Genomic DNA, 18876 nt, shown 5'->3' on the forward strand with positions numbered 1-18876 from the left:
CAAAAAAAAGAAACAAACTCTTGAGTTCTCCTTGCATACGTAAGGAGAGAGCTGATATTACTAGCAAAAAGAAACTCTCTCTCTCTCTCTCTCTCTCTCTCTCTCTCTCTCTCTCTCTCTCTCTCACACACACACACACACACACACACACACACAGAGCTACAGTAGGTTGCATTAGAGAAAACTCTCTGGTCACATTTAATAAATTCCCTGAGCTATTCTATCCTGAAATGGACAAAGATGTCCCAATTTTCTCAGCTCCATGAGCTTATTTACTTTAAATGCACCATTACATTTGCGGTTTCCCAGTAACAGTACTTTGCCTCAGTAAATCCATCATTGCTCACAATGCTTGCCTGTAAGAAAACCAAGTCCCTGCCACAAGGTCCAAGTGTGAATTGTGCATTGTGAACAGGACGAGCTGTTTAAATAGTTGCTGTTATTACTGTGTTGACCAGCAGCAAGAGACCATTTTGTGCAGATATAAAGGCAAGATTTAAAGAGAGTCATTGACCACAATAAGCTGTGGCATGGGAATCTATTTGCCCAGAGTTCATTATGGGATTGACTACTCCACCAGGACAAATTGCGGATTCTTTTGGACATTTCCTAAAAACTTAGCAGCCCAGGATAAGATGAACCTTGCCAACATCCAGAGACATAAAAATTGAGAGAACTGCTGTGCTCTTCCTAACACATTGTTAAGAATCCTGCCATCCTTTTGTTGAACCAAAAGAGTGTGCAGTTCTAACCGTATTACCAACATGGGGGAAATCACCATTACTCTAATGTTACTGTTAACACGTACTTTAATGTGGAGTGGTGTTAATATGTTTCTGTGTGGACATGTGGCGGGGAATACTAGGATACTGCCTCAATTTTGGCAACAATTTTGATGTGGTCATGGGCAGGGTGGGGGAGGGGCAGCCCACCCATAAGGTGGACTGAAGCAGCCTCCTCAGGAAGCAGAATCCCAAAGAGAGATCTTGTGAAAGTTCAGTGAGATCCTGTGCAATCTCGCCAGAAGCTGATGCCATGCGACTGTGGTAAGCGAGGCTTTGACGGTAGGACTGGTACCTTCCCAACTTTGCCTCAGGTGGCGAAACAGGACAGGCCACCCCTGGAGGGTGGTAAATTTTGGGTGGAGAAGCTGAAGTCTAGGTGCCTGGTCTCCACCCTTCTTCTCGACCCCTCCACTCCTCAGAAGTGCCTGCTTCCTTGTTTGCTGGGCTCCCTAGTTCAGCAGTGCTGTTGCATAACGCCAGGTCAATCCAAAATTAGACCATGCTCATCCATTTCTTTATTATGGGTGAGGGGCAGGTACCACTGACATCTGGGTGTGTGATCTAGGTAAGACTGACCTAGCTCTGGAATGCCTCAGCGCAGAACAAGGCAAGGCTAGAGGGTCAAGTGTCACCATGGACCTCAGGAGTTCCACCGCCTTCAAAAGAAAACCTGTTGACCCCAGGGTGGGCTTGGAGCAGGCATCCCAAACTCGACCCTCCAGCTGTTTTGGGACTACAACTCCCAACATCCCTAGCTAACAGGGTCAGTAGTCAGGGATGATGGGAATTGTAGTCCCAAAACAGCTGGAGGGCCGAGTTTGGGGGGTGCCTGGCTTAGAGGGTCTGCATTCGGTGTTGTGTTGAGAGAGAGAAATGGAAATGCTGTTGGAGTTCTCACCACCACATTGGAGCCAATGAGAGCCAACAATTCTCAACCCAGGATCAATGTCCATGAGGCTGCCCCAACGGGAGACCCAGTCTAACACACCGAGCGGAGCATACTCTTGATGCAGCCTTTGCCATGGATTATGTGAGTGGTGGCCTGAAGGCAAGAGGGTACAGTGCCCCCCTTTATCATGGTCTGGTGACGTTTGGTGGGTCTCATTCCCATTTAGTGGGTGTCAAGACCATCTGGAAGCTTCTTACTGCTCTTCATTTCATTGGACTTCGACAAGCAGTCTTATATTCCGGTAAAATGCCTCTCTTCTCTTACTTCCTCCATTTCACCGTCACTCACAGAAATTGTACTAGAGACAATTCTAAATTGCGTGCTTGGACTTCCTAATTTGAAATCACTCCAAAAATAATTCAGGGGGAGGAAAACTTCCGGATATGAAGTGAAAATATTTTCTAACTCAGGAGTCAGGTTTTCCACAGCTAACCCCATAATTCGGCACATCTGATGTGAGAAAATTACAGCTCTGAAAAAGTAATGGGAAGTCTGCAAGGCTGGCCAGCAATGGGAGCTAAAATAATCTCCCACACATAGTTCAAACAAAAGCTGTTTCCAGAGCTGATGTGGTTCACTCATTCAACATTCCTTTCCCTTTCCCTTTCCTTTCACTTGCTGTTTCCACTGCTGTAAAAGGTTGATGATTGCAAGCAAAAGTTCTGTGATATGTATTTGTTTTTATAAAATTTTATTTCATTTTTTAAAAAAATTAATGTGCGGAAGGTACAATTCCTTGAAGTTTGAACCAGTTTTGCCTTCTGGTTGAACCACAAACACCTTGCTCTAACAGGTCTCTAGTATGAGGATTTAAGAAGGCAGTGGGTTTAACCCACGCAGGTGGCGCTGTGGGTTAAACCACAGAGCCTAGGGCTTGCTGATCAGAAGGTCGGCAGTTCGAATCCCCGCGACGGTGTGAGCTCCTGTTCCTCGGTCCCTGCTCCTGCCAACCTAGCAGTTCAAAAGCACCTCAAAGTGCAAGTAGATAAATAGGTACCACTCTGGTGGGAAGGTAAACGGCGTTTCCGTGCGCTGCTCTGGTTCGCCAGAAGTGGCTTTGTCATGATGGCCACATGACCCGGAAGCTGTACGCCGGCTCCCTCGGCCAGTAATGCGAGATGAGCGCCGCAACCCCAGAGTCGGACACGACTGGACCTAATGGTTAGGGGTCCCTTTACCTTTACCTTTAAATTACAGAACTGGTTCAATAAACATGTGTGTGCTTATTTCTCTGGAATTCACCAGACCCATCATGGCCCACCCATATGTCAACAAAGAGGATAAATTAGGTTCCAAATTGCATAAAATTTGCATAGAGGAATACTGAATGTATAGGTGTGAATTTAAAGGAGGGGGTGATTTCTATGAGTTCTATCCTACCCTTTCCTGCCCCAGTGCACCCCCACATCACCCCATGGATCTACTCCAGCAGATTTGTGGAGAGGAGAGCTTCTTGCATCCATGAGCAGGCTTAGGCAGGCTCAGAATACCGGTACATCTGAAGGACTTAGTAATTGAGAGCCGTTGCTGAAGCCCAGTAACTGCAGATTTTGGCACCATCCCTCTGTGCCATCAAAGGAGGCCTCAGACACGTTATTGCATATAATCCATACAGGTAAATCCATCTGCTGCAAATGCTTGGTTTTAATCCTCCTTGAATGAATACCTTCAGCGGTGTGGCTGCTGCTGGATCCACAGCTGCTCTCACGTTGGTCCAGATAACTGCAAAAGGGTCTGCCAACATGCCACACCCAACCCCTCGCAACTATGGGATGGCAGCAACTGCCAAGGCAGCGTCAGCCATGCAGGTAAAAGGACAAAAACAAGTATTTTAAAGGTGTCTTAGGTAAGAAGAAGAAGAAGAAGAAGAAGAAGAAGAAGAAGAAGAGGAGGAGGAGGAGGAGGAGGAGGAGGAGTTTGGATTTGATATCCCGCTTTATCACTACCCAAAAGAGTCTCAAAGCGGCTAACATTCTCCTTTCCCTCCCCGCCCCCCAACAAACACTCTGTGGGGTGAGTGGGGCTGAGAGACTTCAGAGAAGTGTGACTAGCCCAAGGTCACCCAGCAGCTGCATGTGGAGGAGAGGAGACGTGAACCCGGTTCCCAAGATTATGAGTCTACCACTCTTAACCACTACACCACACTGGATAGGCCCATCCATCAGTTCTGCTTTCTTTCTGTTTCTCATTTTTCCAATCTTCAGTTCTCATTTCTACATTGGCAGTTTATGTTTCTTTAAAAAAAGTCCTCATGAAAATTCAGCAGCACCTTAGTGCAAATTTCTCCTAATATCCAGATTTTTCCCCATGCAATTTTGCCTAAAATACACAATTTTGCTTCATGGCTGTGTGAAGGATTTGAACCCTGGTCTCCCAGGTCCAACATTCTAACCACTATGCCATACTCAATGTTTCTGGGGCATATATAGAAAAGGTGTTAGGATTACAAGCATGGCGGTGAAAATAGCCCACTTTCAGCAAGGCTCCTGTTCCTGACTGACATTCCCCCTGTGAGCTAAGCGCATTTATGGCACAGGGATTTAAGCCTGCAAGTCCATTTCCCGTTTTAGAACCCATGGGACTTGACAGCGCTTCCCTATTCCTGGATTGCATCCAGAGGGATAGGAACTGACTCCCAGTGCGTGAGCGTTAGAAGCAAGCCTGCCACAAGATTCACCAGATATTGCTGTGCACAGATCCTGCCTGGAGATTCTGCCCTCCAGACATCCATGATGGGAAAAGCAGGGCTAAGCTCTTAACATCTGGCAAATCTGCGCAAAATGTTTCCTGCTTTGGCTGTTTATGGGACAGCCGACATGGAAATGAGATCACTCCAATGTCCACCTGCTTTTTGAAAATTAAAAAAAGCCATCTCTTGAAGTTCTTAAATGATAGAAAGCACTAATTTACAAGTCTGAAAAGTCCTTGCGACAATGTCTGCAAGAGACTGTGGGAAAGTCCAGTTTGAGAAAGGTGCTTATTTGGCAAACCCACACAAACGTTCTCTCGCACAGGGCATTCCGGTTCTGGATCACCGAGCAGAGAGGAAAAATAACTAGAAATTATGTTCCCGTCTGCATATTCAGCAACATGTCTGGGCAAAAAGTCCAGGAAGCAGAATGGCTTAAATGCTGGGACAAATGGCCAGATGCGTAAGGGGAGTAAGGTTTCTAGAACCCGGAAATCACTGTGGGGGCAACGTGTGTGAAAGATACTCGGAGTCCAGTGTGATTTTCATGCTCTTTATTCAGCTCATAGTAGTGAGGAATGTAGTTCCCCCAAAACGTTTGCTTTATATACACTATTTACACAATGGGCCCCACGTGATTGGCTAATTCCAGGATACTCCTGTATGCCAATCAGAGTGCGGATTCACTTCCACCTGGAGCTGGATTGGGTGGCTCCTGCAGACCAATCAGACTCCTGCAATCTCAATCCTATTGTTCTGGGACCAGTCAGACTGCTGCAATCTCAATCCTATTGTTCTAGGACCAATCAGCCTGCTGCAGTTTGGATCCTATTCAACTCAGTACATAACACCCCTCCCCTCTAAGTTCCAGTCCTGCCTGGGAGGTTGCATCCATAGTCCTCAAGGTACGCTGGCCGCCTACGTGTGCGTTGCGGCCTGGGCTGTTCCCTGGTCAGGGGTTCTGGTTCAGGCTCGTGTTCCAAGGCTGCTGGTTGTGATGGGGCTGTTTGGTCTGGCGCAACCAGCTCGCTCTGTCGTGGCTCTGGTTCCGGTGCCCTTTCGGCCTCACGGGTCCTCTCAGTATTTACTGATTCTGCCTCCCCTGCCGGCCCCTCCTGCTCTACGGGTCTCAATGCCCCACTGTTCCCTTGGGACTCCTCTGACCTGTCCTCCTCCTGGTTTTCTCCTGGGAATCATCGCCGTAGCTGGTCGCAGTGGCGGCGCCAGCATTGCCCCCCCTCTGTTAGCACCTCGTATGACACGGGGCCCGTCACCCTGGTGACTGTGGCGGGTACCCATGCTGGGCCTGCCCCAAAATTCTTTGCGTACACTGGATCCTGGGCCACAAAGGTCCGGGGGTTCCTGCCTTCCCCCACCACCACCTCATCCTGAGCTCTGTCAGGGTGGAGGCGGTCCAGTCTGATTGCGAGGCGCCGGCCCATTAGTAGTTCAGCGGGGCTCCGGCCAGTCGTTGAGCTGGGGGTGCTGTGCTGTGCTAGAAGGAATGTGGCAAGGCGGTACTCCCAGTCCCCTTGCGTCATGCAGCGTAGGGTGTCCTTGGTGGTCCGCACCATGCGCTCTGCTTGGCCATTGGTGGCAGGGTGGAATGGTGCTGAGCGGAGGTGGCGGATGGCATTCTGCGCTGTGAAGGTCTGGAATTCTTCTGACATAAATGTGGTTCCGTTGTCTGAGACGAGAGTGTCAGGGAGTCCATGGGTTGCAAACAGCCTGCGTAGTACCCGGATGGCTGCGGACGTAGAAGTGGATGGTACCAGTGCGACTTCCAGCCATTTGGTGTAGGAGTCCACCACTATGAAGAATGTTTTCCCCTGGAAGGGGCCCGCGAAGTCCATGTGCAGGCGTGACCATGGTGCTCGGGCGGACTCCCAGGACTGCACTGGGGACCTTGGGGGATCTGGGCGGGATTCTTGGCAGGCCTGGCAGTGTTTGACCCAGGTCTCTATCTCTCCGTCAATCCCTGGCCACCATACATAACTCCTGGCGAGGGCCTTTATTCTCACTACCCCTGGGTGTGTCTCGTGTAGGGCTGCAAGGACCCTTTTGCGAAGGGGCTCAGGAACGACGACCCTGCTTCCCCATAACAGGCACCCCTTGTGGGCCGACAGTTCATGTTTACGGGTTGTGTAGCCAGCGAATTCTGGCCCGGGGCTGCTGCTGGGCCATCCCCTCCACACCCAGTCCAGGACCCGGGAGATGACCCTATCTTTCTTGGAATGGTGTGCAACTTCTTGTGCCTGAATAGGGCGGTCGGGAAGCAGCTCCAGGCTCATAACCTCTTGTGCGGGTGCTGGGTCGGGGCCTGTTTCTGGTAGTGGTAGCCTGCTGAGGGCGTCTGCGTGGCCCATCGCTTTCCCAGGGCGGTGAATCAGTGCATACTGGTAGCCGGCAAGGAAAATTGACCACCTGAGGACGCGAGGAGACAGCACTTGGGGGGTCTGCTTTTCGGGGGCAAACAAACCAAGCAACGGCTTGTGATCAGTCACCACGGTAAAGGGCCGCCCGTACAAGAAATCGTGGAATTTTTTTACTCCCTTCACAATTGCCAGACCTTCCTTGTCGATTTGCGAGTAGTTCCGCTCAGCTGTGGTGAGTGTCTGGGAAAAGTATGCCACTGGCACCTCTCTTCCATCTGGGAGTTGGTGTCCAAGGACAGCACCGATGCCGTAGGGTGAGGCGTCACATGCTAACACCACCGGCAGCCTCTCGTCGAAGTGTGCCAAGACCGAATTTGAGACGAGCAAGTCCTTGACTGCCTGGAATGCGGCCTCCTGGCGCTGGCCCCACACCCAAGGGGCCCGCTTGTCCAGGAGTCTGTGTAGGGGCTCTGCTACTGCTGCCTTATGGGGAAGGAAGGCATGGTAAAAGTTCAATAGCCCCAAGAAGGCCTGAAGTTCAGTCTTGCCCTTGGGCGCTGGGGCATCACAAATGGCCCGTACCTTGTCCCCAGTCAGGTGGACCCCTTCTGCATCCACCATAAATCCCAGAAAGTCCACCTGAGGCACTCCCAGTAGACACTTTTCCCGCTTCACCTTGAGACCCGCTGTCTGGAAACGGTGCAGAACGGTGCGAAGGCGATCCTCAAACTCCTCTGCCGTGGGCCCGGCAATCAACACATCATCGAAGAAGGGGGTGACGCCAGGAATCCCTTTAAGGAGGGAGTCCATTAGATTCTGGAATATGCCTCGTGCCACGCTGACACCGAATTGCAGCCACTTTACCTTGAACGCTCCCCTGTGTGTCACAATCGTCTGTGCCACAATCGTCTGTGCCTCTGCTGTGGCTTCATCTACTGGCAGCTGTTGATAGGCTTGGGCCAAGTCCAGCTTGCCAAAAAAAATTGACCCAGCCAGGGTGGCGAGGACATGGCTGACCACTGGCACTGGGTATGCGTGGGCCGTGAGGGCCTTGTTTATGGTACATTTGTAGTCTGCGCAGATGCGGACCGAACCATTAGGCTTGACGGGTGTGACGATCGGGGTTTCCCAGGTGGCATTAGGCACAGGCTCCAGCACTCCTTGCTCCACGAGCCGGTCCAATTCCTCGTCTATACGGGGTTTCAGGGCGAACAGGACCCGGCGGGCCTTGAGCCGGACAGGTCGTACTGCGGGGTCCAGCTGTAGGGCAATGGGGGGGCCCGTATACTGTCCCAATTTCCCATCGAAAACTGCCGGAAACTCCTTGCATATGGCGTCCACATCCACTTGTAAGCTAGTGCGGTTCACCCCGGTGACGGCTAGCCCCAGTGGTCCAAACCATGCCAATCCCAGTAAGCTAACGTAGGAGCCCTTGACCACGAGCAAGTCCAGTTGCCGCGTCCGCCCTCGATATTGCACCCTGAAGGTCCCCACCCCCATTGTGGGGACCTTACGTTTCTGGAAGTCCCGGAGGGTGAATGGGGCTGGCCTGAGTTTGGGACCCCCACTAGGGCACAGTTTCCTTAAAGTCCGTGCCGAGATTATGGATAGGGTTGAACCTGTGTCCAGCTCCATGCGGCACGGGGCCCCCTCTATCTGTACCTCTACATAAATTTTCTCTATGTTGGGGTGGGGCAACTGGTATACCTGGTAGTCCGTGGTCTCCGTCGAGTTGCCTTGGTGCGTTGGGCCCCGGGACCTGGGGCTCTTGGGGCGGTCATCTGATGCCTGGCGTCGGATGGGCCGAGCCCGACACACCCGGGCGATGTGGCCTGATTTTCTGCACTGCCTGCACTCGGCATTGCGGAAACGACAGGTCCTCCTCTCGTGATTCTCCCCGCAGCTTGCGCAGCTCCCTCCTTCTGGTCGAGGCAGCTGTGGTGTGTGCACGGCTTGAGTGCGCCGCTGTACTCTGTGCACCTCCTCCCTGTCTGATCCTGAATCGTCGATGAGGTCCTCGTGGTGGACCCTTGGTTGGGACGGCACGCTCGGCCGTGCCTCTTGCATCGACCTCTCGGCGGCTTCTGTTGCCAGGGCCTCCTCCAGAGCGACCTGGAATGTTAGGTCCTTCTTGGCATAGAGGCGTCGTTGCAGCTTCTCATCCCTCAGGCCACCGACGAGGCGGTCACGCAGCATGTTCTCCAACTCTGAGAAGTTGCAGAACCGAGCGGCTTGGCGGAGGGAGGTCACAAACCCCGTTATGGTTTCCCCAGGGGCTTGCCGCTTTGCATAGAAGGCATTTCGACGAGCCACCACCGAGGGCTGTGGCGAGAAGTGCCCCTTCAGCCGTTCCACTATTGTTTTGTAAGGAACGGTAGCGACATCATCAGGCGCAAGGAGAGCCCGGGCGATTTCGAATGTCTCCTCTCCGCAGACGCTGAAGAATATCGCCCTCTTCTTGGCATCGTTGGTGACCCCTTTAGCTTCTAGAAGAAAGGTGAAACGGGTGGCGTATCCTTCCCAGTCTCCTGATGCTGGGTTGAATGGCGAGAAGCTGCTGTCCGTTGCCATCTTGAGTTCCTCGGGACCCGGAGCTGAAGCCTGGATATACGGTGCGAGGCAGCTGTGCGGCAGGTGGCGTTGCTGCGGTGCTGTGTGTGGCAGTCAGCTCAGCGGGATCCCATCCTCGTCGCCAGTGAAAGATACTCGGAGTCCAGTGTGATTTTCATGCTCTTTATTCAGCTCATAGTAGTGAGGAATGTAGTTCCCCCAAAACGTTTGCTTTATATACACTATTTACACAATGGGCCCCACGTGATTGGCTAATTCCGGCATACTCCTGTATGCCAATCAGAGTGCGGATTCACTTCCACCTGGAGCTGGATTGGGTGGCTCCTGCAGACCAATCAGACTCCTGCAATCTCAATCCTATTGTTCTAGGACCAATCAGCCTGCTGCAGTTTGGATCCTATTCAACTCAGTACATAACAGTGTGTAAACCAGCAATTACTAGTGGCTGCCTAGAGTTGACAACTTGCGATTTTACAAATACCTGGTTGGTGCCTGGTTGAAGCCTGATGGGATTATGGCACATTGTGAAAGAGACTGCTGGGTATGGGATCAGGGGGGTGGGAGGGGGAAATGTGTGTGTCCATAGTGTGTTGGTATTTTTAATAGTGCAATCGTAAATAAAATTTTATGGGACACGGGTGGCAATGTGGGTTAAACCACAGAGCCTAGGGCTTGCCGATCAGAAGGTCGGAGGTTCGAATCCCCGCGATGGGGTGAGCTCCCGTTGCTCGGTCCCAGCTCCTGCCAACCTAGCCGGTCGAAAGCACTCCTGTGCAAGTAGATAAATAGGTACCACTCCAGCGGGAAGGTAAACGGCATTTCCGTGCGCTGCTCTGGTTCGCCAGAAGCAGCTTAGTCATGCTGGCCACATGACCCAGAAGATGTACGCCAGCTCCCTCGGCCAGTAATGCGAGATGAGCACCGCAACCCCAGAGTCGGACACGACTGGACCTAATGGTCAGGGGTCCCTTTGCCTTTAAATAAAATTTTATATTTCCCCCCTCTTTGTATCCTCCCCCCACCCCCGGCACTGGCAAAATAATAGAGAAGAAGATTTTGGAGCAGTGGCGTTGAAAAGTAATATATTGCCACCATTATGTTTAATGATATTGAATGGGAAGTGTGGCTAGCAAAGTGGACCAGGTTAAATCACTAAAAGACCCCCCAGCTAGAAGTTACCAGTATAATAGCCTAAGGAAGGCAAAACAAAAAATTCTCATGTTCTAATCATCAAGGCCAGGACTGTTAGAAATGCAGTGATGGGCTGCAATGTTACATTCATGGTCTGTGAAGTGCACATACTGTGACCAGTTCTGGGCACCACAGTTCAAGAAGGATACTGACAAGCTGGAACGTGTCCAGAGGAGGGCAACCAAAATGGTCAAAGGCCTGGAAACGATGCCTTATGAGGAATGGCTTAGGGAGCTGGGTATGTTTAGCCTGGAGAAGAGAAGGTTAAGGAGTGATATGATAGCCATGTTCAAATATATAAAAGGATGTCGTATAAAGGAGGGAGAAAGGTTGTTTTCTGCTGCTCCAGAGAAGCGGACACGGGGCAATGGATTCAAACTACAAGAAAGAAGATTCCACCTAAACATTAGGAAGAACTTCCTGACAGTGAGAGCTGTTTGGCAGTGGAATTTGCTACCAAGGAGTGTGGTGGAGTCTCCTTCTTTGGAGGTCTTTAAGCAGAGGCTTGACAGCCATCTGTCAGGAATGCTTTGATGGTGTTTCCTGCTTGGCAGGGGGTTGGACTGGATGGCCCTTGTGGTCTCTTCCAACTCTATGATTCTATGATTCTACCTCAGGGGAGAGGGAGTTAGGTTAGGGTCTTTTTTTTTAACTAAGCTTCAATCAAGGGGGGAGATGGGGTGCACCTACTTGCTTAGGTACCAGCTCCCAAACAGTACTAAAGTCTAACCGAGAATGCAATGTGATCCTTTTCCTTTAAATGCATCACAGTGAAGTTCTGAGAACCTATCACCAAGCAGCGCTTTAAACTCTGCCATTCAGAAGTGATGCTGTATTTGAATAATTGCATGCCGCATGACAATACTGGAATGTCTTTGATTGACGCCAACAAGGGTGTCAATATACCCTTAATAATATCGGTATCTCGTAGGATGTGACTTTGCTATGAATGCTACAGGATCATGTTTCATATCAGGGTTATTTGAGAAGACAGTCGATGTGAAGTATAATTGTTTAATTGACACAGAAATGGAAAATACCTAAATATGTATTACTGTATTGCTAACTCTGGAGAAATTCCTCTGCAGTATTCTAAGGGTTTCTGAGCTCTAGGTGATAATTGCCACTGTTTTCTGCTAGATAACACATGAGTGTTTAACCTTAGACCACAAGAGAGTTATTGAATTCCCCATTTTGAGGGGAACTGCCTTGTTTTCTTTGTTCCCAGGCTCTGTGAAAGTGAAGATGTGTAAATAGTTTCCAGGTAAACAGCATCAAGCAGGATGCAAGCTGGAATGCAAGGCTGAGGTGAGAGACAGACCTCTGCTTCCAGGTCTGTTGAAATTATTTCATATTTTGTAAGATGCTGAGTCTATGCCTTGGACTGGCACATGTCGTATGGAATTGTTTGGATGTATCATTTGAAGTTTTCATTTTGTTTTGAAGACAGTTCTGCAAGTAAAGTTTTAATTAAATGCATGGGCCTTAATAATGTTTTATTTCCAAAAAGGAGTCAGTTTTCATGCAACCAACTGCACTTCAAACTGCACAATATTAATATCTGCAATAGTCATTTCTGCAGACAAAAGCAAGCAAAGCGACAGGCCCAATCTATTTGGAATTTAGTAAAGCCCTGCTTGGCAACTGATTTTAAACAACAGGGTCCCTCACGTGTAGAATGACTAAAAGAGTGAGCAGTGCTGTCTCTCCACTGACTTATTTCCATGTGATCCAAGAAGAGCAACAGAGAAGTAGGTTGAGGTCTTCACCTATGAACTGAAGTTGCTTCCTCCCATTGGCCTGTGCCTTGGCTTAAACATGAGTACAAGTAGGTTTCTTTTTCATGAAACCAGCAAAACTTCCTCAAACAGGAGTTTTCTGTATGTGGGAATATGGCGCCATGTGAACTGTACATTTAAAGCAGCATCACACCACTTTAAACAGTCTTCCCCCAAAGAGTTCTGGGAACTGAGAGCTTTGTTGTTGTTCAGTCGTTCAGTTGTGTCCGACTCTTCGTGACCCCATGGACCAGAGCATGCCAGGCTCTCCCATCTTCCACTGCCTCCTGCAGTTTGGTCAGATTCATGTTAGTAGCTTCGAGAACACTGTCCAACCATCTCATCCTCGGTCGCCCCCTTCTCCTTGTGCCCTCCATCTTTTCCCAACATCAGGGTCTTTTCTAGGGAGTCTTCTCTTCTCATGAGGTGGCCAAAGTACTGGAGCCTCAACTTCAGGATCTGTCCTTCTAGTGAGCACTCAGGGCTGATTTCTTTAAGAATGGATAGGTTTGATCTTCTTGGAGTCCAAGGGACTCTCAAGAGTCTCCTCCAGCACCATAATTCAAAAGCACCAATTCTTCGGCGATCAGCCTTCTAGGAAATCCTAGATTTTACATATATACACATACAATCAGCCTACGAGTTTAATTGTTGTCTCTTTGTATATATACTCTCCCCCCTTTTTAAAAAATGGTTCTTGTACGTGCCTCTTTCTTTCGCGGTTTTACTCGTAAAATGCCTAATGAAGGTTTGATAAGTAAGTATTTTCTATGCCTAATCCTAACGGGAGGGGAAAACACAAAACAAAGCCAAGGCATTGGCTACACTTCATTTGATATTAGTGGGAACATTCTAGTTTTCCCCCAAGCAGACGAAGAAATGCCAGCTACTGCAGATAAGTGGCTGATAACGTCTTTAAGAAAAGAAAAGCAAAATATCAGAAATGCCACTTGTCATGACAAATTACGCGTTTCAGTCCGGCCGTGGACGCTGAAAGAACTTCCTTGCAATTTATAACACTATCCCCTAGGTGATATGCAGAATGAAAAACGATGCAACCAAAATTAAGGGGAGGGGTGAGGTTTGATGGTTCTTTTTTTTAAAGAAAAGAAGGAAGCATGAGTCAAAATAATACATATTTTTTAAAAAGTAAATTATCTCAAAATTAGAAATGGTGAAAGAAACCCATGCAATCCCACAGGACATCTGAATCCTCTAATCACTGGGTAAGATGAAAACGCTGACAGATGTTTGACCCAGAGGGACAGCATCCGTAAAGCCCTGGTGTCAAATTGGTTAAGCCCTTTAACCCTTTCCCGCCGAACGGTTGCGCTCAGCTCTGTCCGTTCTCAGACCAGGGAGCTGCCTACCACCCACACAACTGCAAATGACCCCCCAATCTGTTTGGCTAGAGAGGTTCGATGCAGGCAGGCCTCACTCTCAAGCTAAGAGTGACAGAGTCTAAAGGAGCCGAGAGATTGCAGCTGTACAGTGTGTGACACACACCAGAAATAAATTCATTCCATCTACCCCTAGATATGGTTTTTAAAAGAATCCAGAAAACACCCAGAGAGGTCCCCTTCTTAATTTTTGGAAAGGTGGGGGGGGGACAAAGAGTCTTGCAATAAAGTTGCCCTTTTCTGGGAGGACGCAGGGGGACGCATACCCCTAAACATTTTTGTGAATCTAAGTTTGGCCTAATTGAGGGGCAGCATTTCAATAATAATAATAATAATAATAATAATAATAATAATAATAATTATTATTATTATTATTATTATTATTATTATTATTATTATTATTTATACCCCGCCCATCTGGCCGGGTCTCCCCAGCCACTCTGGGCGGCCTCCAACAAATACAGTACCAAAATACAATACAAAGTCACAGTTTAAAAACTTCCCTAAACAGGGCTGCCTTTAGGTATTTTCTGAATGTCAGGTAGTTGTTTATCTCCTTGACCTGTGATGGGAGGGCGTTCCACAGGGCGGGCGCCACTACCGAGAAGGCCCTCTGCCTGGTTCCCTGTAGTTTTGCTTCTCACAGTGAGGGAACCGACAGAAGGCCCTCGGCGCTGGATCTCAGTGTCCGGGCTGAACGATGGGGGTGGAGACGCTCCTTCAGGTATACAGGACCGAGGCCGTTTAGGGCTTTAAATAAATAAATAAATTTTCAATATGAGTAGGAAAATGAAAGTAGCCCTAATCATTTTTTATTTTTTTTTAGAAAAAAACCACTGGTCAAACCTATCCTGGCCCAACTATCCTAGCATTATCTACTCTGACCGCGATTGGCGCCTTCAGCCAGCGGTGAAAAAAGCCTCTGAAAGGGGGCTTTCCCCCTTTCAGCGGCTTTTTTGCCGCTGGGCTCCCTGGGAGGAGCCGGGCGGGCCAGCGAGGAGGGGCATCACACCAGCCAAGCGGCTCGCTACACCCCTGGATGTCGTCCCCTGGGATGGAAACTGTTTCCCACTCTGGAGAGCCTACAGTCGATCTCTTCCCCATATCTTGAGCTTCTTTAGCTGAGCCAAGGCTTGAAGTAGATGCCCTACATATGCAAAGCCTCAGCAGTCAGATCCTGGCACGGATTTGAATATGTTATTAAAATCCGTGTGACAAATTCTCTACAATCCTTATCTTGTTTTATCTTCATAAAACCACCGCTAAGGTGCCCGCCCCCTTTTTTTCTGGCAGAGATCCTGCATCTTTAAAAGGTCACAAAGACAGACATGGGATTGGCAAACCGTTTCCCATCACTGTTCTTTCACAGCAGGAAAGAGGTACCAGTTAAACTTTCACCTGCCGCAGGGAGAAAAATTCCATCCAATGAAAGTGCCGACCTTAATTGAGCTGATTCGGACAGTGAGTATCTGGGCTGGTTTGGACACAAAGCAAACCCATCATTTTGAATTATGAGACTGAGTCTCAGCCAGCCTTGTGCCAGTACAATTTTCCACCCTCTCTAACACCCCCACGAGGAGGCTGGATGGTTTTGTTTTGACTTTAGGTGACCCACAACTGCCTTATTGTGTTGTTCAAAACTTGACAAATGGTGGTTAACTATGCTTAATTGAACCTCACCACAGTTTATGACGCGGGTGGCGCTGTGGTCTAAACCACAGAGCCTAAGGCTTGCTGATCAGAAGGTCGGCGGTTCAAATCCCCGCGACGGGGTGAGCTCCGGTTGCTCGGTCCCAGCTCCTGCCAACCTAGCAGTTTGAAAGCACGTCAAAGTGCAAGTAGATAAATAGGTACAACTCTGTCGTTTCCGCGCACCACTATGGTTTGCCAGAAGCGGCTTTGTCATGCTGGCCACATGGCCCGGGGAAAACTGTCTGCAGACAAACGCCGGCTCCCTTGGCCAGTAAAGTTAGATGAGTGCCGCAACCCCAGAGTCGTCTGCAATGGGACCTAACGGTCAGGGGTCCCTTTAACTTTACCTTTAAAGCTTATGAACAGTCGGCTTATGTTTTGGATGACATAATAAACTACGGTTAATTATCAGTGGGGGTTTCTGATGTCCTCTTGGTCACCCTGGGGACCAGAGGGGGCAGTGCAGGAGCTCAAGGCTGGCTGTGCATGGACTTGGCTGGTAACCATCCTGGAAGCTCCTTTCAGAGAAGAGCAAAAGAAGTTAGAGGACTGTAGAGCTGTCAGTCGCCTTTCTCTTACATTGTGGAACTGTTAGCCACCTTTCTCCTTGCTTGCTTTATTTATCTATGTTTAGCCTGTGTTTCCTTTAGCAACATGTTTATTCCAAGGAGTCGAGAGGGGAAGGAGCAAGACCATGATGTAAGAACAACACTTTATTAGCCACGGCAACCAGCGTGGAACACTGCCCTGGCAAGGCACTGTGAAACACTTTTCCAAAGTTCCAGTTACAGGTGGGTAGCCGTGTTGGTCTGCCATAGTCGAAACAAAATAGAAAACTCTTTCCAGTGGCACCTTAGAGACCAACTGAGTTTGTTCTTCGTATGAGCTTTCGTGTGCATGCACTGAAACAGAAGTCACCAGATCCTTAAATATACTGAGGGAGTGGGGAGGGGTATTACTCAGAAGGGTGGTGGGAATGGGGGATCAGCTGATAGGTGTGGAAAACCTGTTGACGACTCTTAACGGCTGCAATTAGTCTTGCAGGGAAAGGCAAGGGGTGAGATGGCTAAAGATAGCTTAGTTATGTATAATGAGATAAGAATCCAATGTCTTTGTTCAGACCAGGTTTCTCCATGGTTTTAAGTTTGGTGATTAGTTGCAATTCAACTTTTCCAAAGGACACCCACCTGATGACTTCCTTAGACTGCAAGCAATCTTTCTCCTTTTTTTTAAAAAAATGTTTTAATTAGTGGTCAAAAGGGTATTTCATTGATGGCTTCTGAAATTTCTACCTGGGATGGTTATTGATTGACTACTGCTGTCACTGACTGTTGACTTTAAACTGATTTTACAGTGCTTGGTCATATTTGCGTTTTGCAGTTCTTTTGTTCCGGGATACCTGTTGTGCCTTAAACTCATACCTTGGCTTGGTTCCCTTCGGGCAGAGCATGCAATGTATAAACATTGGCTGGGATTCAAAGCGCGATTTCAGGCACACCCAAAAGATTGAACATACACAGGTTTTTAAACAGCTGACCCTCCCCGCAATGCTATCTCCTTTGGAAATCCCCCCCCCCCCAGTTTCAGAAGTGGTTTCTCGTGCGATGGTGGCGGCGATTTGCTGCTTGAGAAACACAAGCCCAGAGCCCCGTTCTTGGGATTCTAGCCATAATAAATAACGGGGATGGAACCAGAAAGTGTGAGAGTACCACAAAGCTGCAGCCCAGGTTGTTTCAGGCAAGGAAAAATATAAGGGCAGCCCCGCACAGCCCTTTGAATCCTGGGAAATAATATACTGGAGGAGAAGGTGTTGAATGGGTGAAAGAACACAGACCAAATGCTGTGGGGGGGAAAGCAACAGCGAATACATACTGGAGAACTAAAAAAACAAAACAAAACAGAAGTGGATTAGTTTGTTTGGGTTAGCGATGATTTGTGAATCTAGAATGGGAGTCTCACTATTCAGAGGCAGGTAATTAAACTGGCTACTATTTAACATCATTATCAACTGTGAAAATATAAGAATTCCAAACTCACAGCTGGCTTATCAAACCAACAGTGCAGGACCAGTTGAGAGAATGCGAGACTCCATTAGTAATCCATATTATTGTTGGTAGCCTAGACAGTACTTTGGGGAAAGTTATTTCCTCCCTTGGGCGATTAATATTTACCGAGGAAACAAAACTAGAGAGTTAGTTTTCCATATATTCTCATTGCTCACCTTACAGACTCGGCCGACTCGGGAAAGGATGGTTTTGTCAGAGGTGCTGCTATCTTGAGAAACTTCTCGGAAAAAGAAATAGATCTTGTCATCGTCCGGATTATATGTGTCCGGGATGGGGAAGAGTCCAATAAACTTTGCTCCTAAAAGACACCCAAAATACCAAATATTGTAACAGCATTTATCTGTGTTTTCTAACTCCTATGAGATGACACAAGACACTGAGGCTGGTGCAGAAGGAAGACTTCTTACCCTGAACCACAATGGAGGATCAAGAAGAAGCTATGGAGGCCTCCAGATATTGATGGACCATCAGCTGGCACTGATGGTTGGAGTCCAACATCTGGAAGGCCACAGTTCTCTCCATCTCTGGACGGTGGGATTGTGTGCTCTTCACCTCCTCTTTCTCTGAAGTCAAGTGTGGGTAACCTCTGGCCCTTCAGATGTTGCTGAACTAAAACTCCCATCACCCCTGCTCATTGGCCAAGACTGCTGGAGCTAATGGGATCTGTAGTTCAGCAACAGCGGGAGAACCTAAAAGTTCCCCACACTTGCCCTAGGCGAATTCCTCATTGAACAATCAGAATTCATCTTACACTTCTGATTCTAATGCAATGCAGGCCATGACACAAAAAATGGAAGTCAAAGGTAGCATTGTCATACTGTTAACCACCAGGATCATTCAGTCATCCGGGCTTGCTACCATAGGAAACCACTCATTCATCTGCAAGCGTTTTGTCATTTAGGCCAGATTCACTCCTGTTTCATAGGCCAAGGGTTGCATGAACTGGACCAGCATGCATGCATACTATGTCAATATTATTTGTCATCCAGAGCATGGTGTGGACATGATTTCCGGCATGCATTCGAACTCACTGCCAATGTTTCTGTGTGAATGGGCCCTCACGCATTCTTGGCTTCTTTTCCATGGCATCCATCTCCCTCCTTTTAAAAGTGTTTGAGCAAGAGTCCTAAGACCATGCTTAAATACAGTTTTAAAAATGAATCAATGTTGGCAATGCACATCACTTTTAAAGAAAGGGCTAATGTAAGCTCCACTACGTCTCTGTACAAATCAGGAGGAAGCGGAGGCAAAGCCAAGGCAGAGACTCTTGCGGAGGCACAACAGGCAGCCACCTGTAACATCAATTCTGCTGAAATCTGCAACAGGAGAAACACTCAGTATCACTCCCAGCAGAAAATGGTTTGGAGGAGTAAGATTAGA

The 18876-nt window shown here is 48.5% G+C and overlaps 1 protein-coding gene across 1 annotated transcript in view; it reads right to left on the bottom strand.

Annotated features, from left to right (window-relative positions):
* The window catches only part of SEMA3D (semaphorin 3D), a 203712-nt gene that overhangs the window by 69686 nt on the left and 115150 nt on the right, over positions 1-18876 (bottom strand). The window contains exon 8 of the mRNA XM_033148347.1: positions 17652-17794. Within this exon, the coding sequence (XP_033004238.1) occupies positions 17652-17794 (143 nt within the window). The remainder of the gene's footprint in view (positions 1-17651; positions 17795-18876) is intronic.

This window comes from Lacerta agilis, chromosome 5 (assembly GCF_009819535.1).
Source record: "Lacerta agilis isolate rLacAgi1 chromosome 5, rLacAgi1.pri, whole genome shotgun sequence".
In the NCBI taxonomy this organism is placed as follows: Eukaryota; Metazoa; Chordata; class Lepidosauria; order Squamata; family Lacertidae; genus Lacerta; species Lacerta agilis.